Source organism: Microtus oregoni, unplaced genomic scaffold (assembly GCF_018167655.1).
Source record: "Microtus oregoni isolate MIOR12 unplaced genomic scaffold, Mior012 000049F_ref0000343, whole genome shotgun sequence".
Lineage (NCBI taxonomy): Eukaryota > Metazoa > Chordata > Mammalia > Rodentia > Cricetidae > Microtus > Microtus oregoni.
The window spans coordinates 941,813-950,964 of NW_024543223.1; the positions used below are offsets into that span (position 1 = coordinate 941,813).

Here is a 9,152-nt window from a genome sequence, read left to right on the forward strand (position 1 = left end):
TATGTACAAAGCCCATGTTCACTAGCTCTGTCATAGTGCTACCCCCAGGGATCTGTGCTTGATCTAAGAGTCAGGCTCCCTCAAGCATTCCCGAGTTCCCCAGCCAGGGCCTTCCTTCCCCTCCTGCTTTGTCCAGACAGAGCTAATTCACCATCAACACCCAGTTTAAACACAGGGGTAACCTGGGGAGGTGGGCACGAAGTCTCATCCCTAGCTTTGGAACTGTTGGCAACTAACAGTTGATGGAGGGTAAAGTCAGTTCTCTCTAAAGGCACAGTCGCTGGTGGGTTGAGCACCTTCTAAGAAAGGTCACACATCCAAGAGCATATGGTCAGCACCAACTGGACTTGATAGGCTTCATAAAACAAGAGGACACAAAGTTAGCTGGGTGAGGAATCAGGGATGAATCTGCACAAAATTCTCAAAGAACTAGTTATAAATGAGGGGGAAAAAGGAAGAAGAAAAGTTAATCTGGGTGCTTTGCTCAGAATGGTTTGGCCCACACAAGGTATCCCATACATGTTACGTTCTATTATTAGAGACTGAAGAGGAAATAATAAAGCCAACCAAAATGCACGAAATAAAACACTTAGCTCCCATTTCCCACAACTTTACTCAAGCCTCCAGAAACTATTTCTTCCCACCTTGCGCACGTAAGCTCATATTCTTGGGAAATCTACAAGTGGGTACAAGGACTCAAATCCCCACTTCTGTCCCTTTCTTTAGCAGCCTGGCACCTCTCCATGGCTCTAATCTCTCTCTGATGGTGGGAACTGGCACGTTTACAGCCTCCTTAGTTTTCGGTCTCACAGGCCCTGTCAGAGGCCCTGTATGTCTCACTTCTTGCCCCAGATAAGAGACTGGCCCGACCTCTGAAATCACTGATCCAATACAAGCATGAGCAGCTGCTTAGATTTAAACACATATTTATATTCCTACATGCAATCTTAAGGCCACCACAAAGGTCAATCACCAAACCAGGACTTGGAGCCATTTCTAGCCCAGCTCAGACTAAATCAAAACTGTTATGAAGCCGGGCAGTGGTGGCACACGCCTTTAATCCCAGCACTCAGGAAGCAGAGGCAGGCGGATCTCTGGGAGTTCAAGGCCAACCTGGTCTAGTTCTGGGACAGGCACCAAAGCTACGGAGAAACCCTGTCTCGAAAAACAAAAAACAAAAAAAAAAAAAGAAAAGAAAAGAAAACCAAAACAAAACTGTTATGATTTTGGTCTCTTTAAGAGACAAGCCACGCCCACTCCCTCCCCCATCCACTGAGGCAGGCTGATCTTCAGCTTTCGGCCTAAGCTCACTCTTTTCCATCTTCCTCTCGGAGAGGCAGCTTGGCTTCTGCCTCTCTCCCCACTTCTCCCCCCCCTTCTCTCTCTTTCTGTCCTCTTCTTCTTCCCCCCCCCTCCTCTAAGTAATAAATATCCAATTCTATTCTGTATGATGTGTCCATATGCCTCCACCACCTGCTCACACTGCCGAGCTAGCTGGGACCAGCCATGTATCTCCCTGCCTGGACCAGCCACCTCTCAGGGACCTGCAGCTGTCTCTGCCTGGTACTGGCTGCTCCTAGGGTCCTCTGCCTGCCGCCACAAGGCCTGCTACCACCATTCGGGAACCTACAACATTTCTGCTGCCTACTGCCACTGGGGATCTTGCAGCATTTTTAAAAAATCCTAACAAAAACTGCCTTCAGACTGACTGGAAATAAAATAAATGCTTTGGGGAGGGGACCTGACATAGAAGATACTATTCAAATTTCCACTGTTCCTCAGAAATAAAGTTCTATACTAGGCTTGCAAGGGCATAGCAGCGTCTCAACTACTCAGCAGTAGCCATTGGCCCTAGGGTTATTCCTGGAACAAAAAAGGATTTAGTTTTTGCTTCTGGAATTGCAAGGCTGGTTGCTATCAGGCTGAACAACATCAAGACATTGGCTCACCAGCGCTGGCGAAGTCCTTGGCTTTCCTGTCTTCGGGTCTTTGTGCGTGATCTGGAGTTGCTCCAGGGGCAGAGCTGGCATTGTGCAGTGTGACCCTCCTGAAAGGAATATGGATGGGAAGAAGAGAGCAGACACACAGACTCCTAGAGGCAAGGCCTAGTCTGGGACTGAGCCCAGCACCAGCATCGACCCCTGGCCACAGTGAACTCCTCATGTGGGCTTTCAAGACCTGGTATGCATCTGCTGCGTAAAGGGATGATTTTTTTGCTGAAAACAGTTCTCAGCTCTGAAGAAAAATACCGTCCAGATAACTCCACTCCCATAAGAAAGAAGTCCTAGCTAAAAGGACCTAGACTACTTTTTGTGTTTTGTTTTTATAGTGCTGGGATGGAACCCAGGGCCTCAAGCTGTACTCAAGCAGCCTGTGGGCACTGTGAAGACACTACCCACAGTTCTTTTTCTTGCTGTCTTTCCTATAATCAGCACAGGCCTAGCAGATGCAGCCTCACCAAATGAAGGATAAAAGACTATGAGGAGCAATCTTCTTTGCTGTGGTGGGGACAGAACTCATCACGGATGCTAGTCTAGTCCATCTGAGTTACGTTCTTCAGAAGAAAAAGAAACTCTTCTCAATTCTTAGGGGACCTTCGGTCTTTTAAGGGTTGGGACAATGGACTCTTCCTCATATAGAGAGTGTCAAGACTTCTCCAGGCTTCAGAGGAAGGCATGACAAACTAACAGAAGGAAGAGAAAATCCATAGGAATCTGCCAACACATGATCCCTTCCACGAAGGGGCCAAATTGGATTCAAAGGCAGTAGTTGGTCAGCTGGGTACAGCTCAGTGATAGAACTTGTGCTCACCACATGCAAGTCCCTGGATTCAATCTCAAACAAAAATAATAAAATAATCACAAAGTGGATTTGGAAATAGCTCAGTCAGCATTATCCAGACGGCACAAGCATGAGAATCTGAGTTCAGTTCCCAAAACCACATTAAAAACGTGGAATTCTGCGTTGAGAAAGCAGAAGGTGAAAGTTTCCTTGGCCAGTCAGTACAGTCTACTAGACAAGCCCATCTCAAAAGCAAAACAAACAAACAAACAAACAAACAAGGTAGATGACTTGAGGAACAATTCCAACTCCTGAGGTTGATCTTTGACCTCCACACACATACACTGTGCCCACATATATGTGAACACAGCTCACAAAGCCAAACCAGCAGACTAGCTCTTCCATGGTCCCTATTTCTAACACCACTTATTATTAGTGAGAACACGTGTATTGGTTGAATCAGGGAATTAAGCCTTTCAAAAGACATGCCAGTAAAAAAGTCCCAATGACAACAAGAAACAAATCAAGACTAGCAGGAGGAAATCACTATGTCCTGACAGATTTTTGAGGATATCATCAGCCACTGGTTACCAGGTTGTGTGGCCCAGCCCTGGTGATATGAGACATACTGACGAGAGAACAGCAATGTGCTTGCTAGACACTAAGTACTCTCCTAAATGCTTTCCTTGGCACTTTAATTTACCTTTTAAACTATTTATGAGACAATGTCTTGTGATACAGGCTGGTTCTTAGCTCCAGCAATCCCCTGCCTCAGCCTCTTGAGTACTGGCATACATCACAACATGCAATATTACATCTGGCTCGCTCTTTTCTTCTCTCTCTCTCTTTTTTTAGAGGCAGGGTTTCTCTAGCTTTGAGGCCTGTCCTGGAAGACAGCTCTTGTAGACCAGACTGGCCTCGAACTCACAGAGATACACCTGCCTCTGCTTCCCTAGCGCTGGGATTAAAGGCGCTACCACCTACTGGCTTTTCTTCTTCTTTTTTCTTTATTGTACTTTTTATTTTAAATTTTGAGACTGGGTAGACAGGGTCTCATGTAGCTTAAGCTGGTTTTGAACCAATCCTCTTGTATCAGCCTCTTAAGTACTGGGATTACAGAAATGTGTCACCACACCTGGCTCTAGATACTTCAGTCCTTACTATGTGCCAGGTAACGATGTTCAGAAAATACCAACATGGGCAAAGAACTGACCTGGTGGTGCCATTCACAAAACTTAGTCTTCAGGAGAACAGGTAGAAAACCAACTGCCACCCAGCTAATAATCAGTGTCATGATGTTTGCCGAATGTGCAAGGTTCATGAAGTTTAAGCAAAAATGACTTAGAGGACAGGGGATCAAAGAGGATTTGAGTTTTCACTTAAAGTATGGGTAAAAAGTAAAGCAAAAACCAGACTTTGAGTTGTAAAACACCAGGACAGTCATGCACCACTATACCTCTTATTCTGGGCAGGGCAGCAAAGGCCAAACGTTAAGAAAGTGTTTTCGAGAAAACTAACAACTGTTATACAGCCAAGGAGCATCTCCAAGGCTACTGCTGCCTCAGTTTCTCTGACTGTCACCCATCACTTTGCTAGTCTTGGTTTAACATCCCTCTGTTTAGAAACCTTCCCAGAGCTTCCCTGAAATAATCTCTGTCCTTGTGACTGATTGTCATATCTTTAATTGCTTTATGCATTTACTGGCTGACTGTCTCCTTCCTCTAGACTCTAAGTTCCACGAGGGCAAGAGCCTTGTCTCTTCTGTTGTTTGTAGTCCCGGCGCCTATTTCTGTACCAGGCACATGAGAGTCGATCAACAAACACATGCTGAAGGAATGAAAGCCGAGGACACTGAAGCTTGGGAGGAGGAGATGGGGACTGGGGTTTGTCCCAGGCCACTCTGGGGCCAAGCCTTAAACCGAACCGGAACTCCAGGTTCTGGTTCTCTTGGCATCGCTGGGGCGACTCACGGCCCCTGGGGCAATGTAAGCCTGGTCCCGCCGTGAAGCCCGTATGCTGGGGGTGCCGAGGGTGCCCGAAGCACAGCGTGGCTCCTGCCGAGCTCCACTGGTGGGGACCGGGCACTCACTCACCTCCCGGCTCCACACCCGCGACGAGCAGCCGCCGTACACGGTGACAGCTTACACACAGCCAACACTTCCGGGGTCAAATGGCGATTCCGCAGGCGCAGACAGGAAGCCCTGCCCTGCTCTCCCGGCCCCTCCCCCGGAGCCAACTGTCCGGGAAGATGCTGGGGCCGGGCCACGCCCCTATGATACGACCGCGCCCCCTGGAGGTACTGGGGCTTCAACGAGGCGGCCCCGCCCGTTGCAGGCTTAGGGACGTGACCCTGCTCTTTCTTCCTCGGTGGCCACCCTCCCCCTAAGGCATTCCAGTTTGGGAAACTCTCAAAATCCCGATTTACACTTCCTCAGTTACCCTTTTACAAATTTAATTCAGAAAATTTTTGTTTGGTTTTGTCTTGTGTTTTTTGTTTTTCGAGATAGGGTTTCTCTGTGTAGCTTTGGAACCTGTCCTGAAACTTGCTCTGTAGATCAGGCTGGCCTCGAGCTCACATAGATTCTCCTGTCTTTGCCTCTCAAGTGCTGGTATTAAAGGCGTGCGCCACTTTAAATCAGAAAGGCTGAGTGAAACTATCTTAAGAGTAGGATGCAATTTTTCCTGGAAAAAGACTCAGATGATGCAGAGCTAATGGCTCACAAGCCTGGATAAGAATTATCACAGAAAACTAGTTGCTAATACTCATCGGCAAGTTCTGGGGATGCTAGCCCTCAGGAGACCGAGGAATGACGGAGAATTCCAGGCCAGCTAGGGTTATGCCCTGGAAGAGCTCACACTGTAGGAGAAACAAGGAAACTAATAGCTACAAAGTAATGGGATAGATGTTAAGTTGCTGAAGAAGTGGGGCAATGGGCTTTAAACCAGAAATGGGGCGAGAGGCGTTTGCTAATCGGTTATATTTCACAATGTAACAAATTCTCATAGACTGCGACTTAGAACAACATAACCCACATTTTATGTAGGTTAAGAATCTAGGCATAGGGCTGGAGAGTTGACTCAGCAGTTGGGAACATTGACTGCTCTTTCCAAGGACCCAAGTTCAATTTCCAGCACCCACATGGCAACTCACAACCTTCTGTAACTCCTGTTCCAAAGGATTTGGTATCCTCACACAGTCCTGCATGCTGGCAAAACCCCAGTGCACATTTTTAAAAAAATCTTAAAAAAAAGGAGCTTGCTTCAAGGAATGCAAACTGAGAAAGTAGTAGGGAGCCTCTAGGAAGACAATCTCACCACATCACAAAGGTGATTTCTCTTTTGCTGTGTTCTGTTTGTTAGAATCAAGTCACAACTCCTGCTGAGGATATGAGCAGCAGGATATGGGGATCAGAAAGAAGCATCATAGAATTGGCCTGCCAAGTAGACATGACCCATCTACCCTGGGTCTCAGGACATAGTAGAGGTAGTTGTGATATAATGAAAATATTTATTATTCTTCAGATAATGGATTATGAACTTCATGTCTATTATTTCCTTGACTACAAAAATTGTAAGAAGTAGAAGGCAGTCGTAGTGATACATACCTATAATCCCAGTTCTTCAGTGCCTGAGACAAGAAGAAAACCAGTTCAAGGCTATCCTGGCTCAGATGGCAAGTTCCAGGCCATTTTATTGAGACATTTAGAGTCCCAGAGCCAGTAAGAGAGTAGAGTGGGGATAGAATCATCCCTGCATGGCTCCAGAACCTACATTCATGACCTTCTTAGGCTCAAGAGCTAAGTTTAGAGGGATCTCAAGTCTAGTAGAAGCTGTGGCCACACGCCACAAAATGTGTCAGGATAGTGTATACTCCCCTTACCATTATCATATTTTAGTCAATCTAATCTTCTATTGTCATGGAAAAGACTGTCTTGTTTTTCTTTGTCAGCAAATATGTTGAGTACAAAGGAAATCTGGTCTGTACCTGGGTACTTGGTTGGAAGGAAATCCTTTGGTACAAGGAACATTTAATTAGGACTTCCAGAGAAAATGAATGTGCTGTTTTCATCTTTCTCTATGAGTATAAAGAAAGATACTCAAATTACTGAGGTCTTGAAGCTACATACTATAATGGTAGACAGACAAAATACATCCAACGAGACACCCAACTTGGGGCTGTAGGTATGATTCAGGGGTGGGGTTCAAGGTCTAGGTTCAGTTCCCAGCACAACAACCGGAGCTGGAAAATAACCTCATTTCTCCAAACGTACTTTGTTTAGTCTCATTTCATTTCTGTAGACCAAGCTGGCCTCGAACTCACAGAGATCCGCCTGCCTGTCTCCCCAGTGCTGGTACTAAAGGCATGCAGGACCACTTCCAGCTTTCTTTTCTTTCTTTTTCTTTTTATGGGGTCTTATTGTGCCTATTATACAGTTTAGGCTGGACTTGAACTCACAATCCTCCTGTCTCAGTCACTCAAGTAAATGTTAGGATTGCAGGCTTGAATCACCATATAGGACCCAACAAATACCTTGCTGTGTTTTTTTAAAAAAATGTTTTTCTTTTGCATGTTGCTGTGTGAGTGAGGTGGTTGGAATGAGAGAGAGCAGTGCCACAGTGTGCATGCTGAGGTCAGAAGACAGCTTTTAGAAGTCAGTTCTCACCTTTCACCTTGTTGAGGCAGGTCCCTCTTGTTTGGGTAGCATATGTCCTATCTTTAAAAAGGATCACTATGGGTCAGGTGGTGGTGGCGCACGCCTTTAATCCTAGCACTCAGGAGGCAGAGGCAGATGGATCTCTGTGAGTTCAGTGTCAGTCTGGGCTACAAGAGCTAGTTCCAGGACAGCTAGGGCTGTTACACTGAGAAACCCTGTCTCGAAAAACAAAAACAAACCCACAAATAAATAAATAAATAAATAAATAAATAGGTAAAGTTATTTTCCATCAAGTCCACATGGTAGAAGGGGATAACCCCAGAACCCGTGTGGTGGAACAAGAGAAATGACTACAGCAAGTTATCCATACTACATGTTGTGGGGCTGTGCACATACACACACTAAATAAATGTAAAAAGTAATTAAATAAAAAGGATTCCCTAAGTTCCCTAATTCTCACCTTATCATTGTAAGATTTATATAAGATAATATAGAAAATTTCAACACATAGCAGCAATTTGCTATAATTTGGATCTGAAACGAACCCCCAAAAATCATGTGCTAGAGATATGGATGTCAGCTGATGATGTATCAGGAGGTGGGGGAAACCTTAGGGCATGTGGCCTAGTGGGCAGAAGTAGGACACTGGGGAGCATCCTGGAGGAATGCATCTTGCTTCCAGTGGTACAACTCTTTCCCCTCTGACCTTCCTCCTCTCTTCTGTTCTCTCCTCTCTTTCCCCCTCCTTCCTGGCTGCCACAAAGTGACTATCTCCGTTCCACATGTGCACTCCATTTTTTTGGGGGGGGGGCGTTTCGAGACAGGGTTTCTCTGTGGCTTTGGAGCCTGTCCTGAAACTAGCTCTGTAGACCAGGCTGGTCTCGAACTCACAGAGATCTGCCTGCTTCTGCCTCCCGAGTGCTGGGATTAAAGGCGTGCGCCACCATCGCCCGGCTGTGCACCCCATTTTGATTTAGCCTCAACACAGGCCCAGAAACAATGAAGCCTAATAAACTTGGTCTGACCGCTGGTGAGTTGATATTCTCAGACATTTTGTTACAGTGACTGAAACCTGACTAATACATGGGCGTCCAAGAAATTTTAGTGGAGAGGAAGGGCACAGAAGGAGAAAGAAAGGAAGGAATGGGGTGGGGGAGAAGAAGAAAGGGTAGAAGTAAGGAAGACACAAGGAAGGCTGCAAGGGAGCGAGGGAGAAGAGAGGGGAAAAAGCAGGGAGCAGGGAGACTGTTGTTGGAGCGTTATCCTCACATCCCTTCCCTCTTTCTCCTGTCCCAAAACAGAACCATAAGGAACGTGAGAGTCTGAAAGGAGGCATCTTTCTTTGAGATCTCACATATCCAACTAAAATTAACTTAAAAAGCCAGTCAAACAGTTGAAGTCTCTGGCCAGGTGGTGGTGGCACACACCTTTAATTTGGGCTCTGGGGAGGCAAAGGCAAGTGGATCTTTGTGACTTTGAGGCCAGCCTGGTCTACAGAGTGAGTTCCAGGACAGTCAGGGCTACATAGAGAAACCCTGTCTTGGAAAACCAAAAAAACAAAGTAAATAAATAAAATAGAACAAACAACAAAAACAAAACAGATGAAACCTCAATCCAGACACCAGTTATGCACACATACAAAGAAATTTCTTGACCTGTATTTTCTTCCAAATGAGAACAGCAACTAACAACTTAAAGGGCAAATATTTTGGTTGG

The 9,152-nt window shown here is 45.8% G+C and overlaps 1 protein-coding gene across 2 annotated transcripts in view; it reads right to left on the reverse strand.

The window, feature by feature from the left end:
* Positions 1 to 4,957, reverse strand: part of LOC121436526 (activating signal cointegrator 1 complex subunit 2-like) — a 42,523-nt gene extending 37,566 nt beyond the window's left edge. For both annotated transcript variants that reach the window (XM_041636518.1, XM_041636517.1), the window contains exons 1-2: positions 4,875 to 4,957; positions 1,950 to 2,047 (exon numbers count right to left, since the gene is read on the reverse strand). In XM_041636518.1, coding sequence (XP_041492452.1) covers positions 1,950 to 2,030 — 81 coding nt within the window. In that variant the 5' untranslated portion in view covers positions 2,031 to 2,047; positions 4,875 to 4,957. The remainder of the gene's footprint in view (positions 1 to 1,949; positions 2,048 to 4,874) is intronic.
* Positions 4,958 to 9,152: the final 4,195 nt, after the last annotated feature.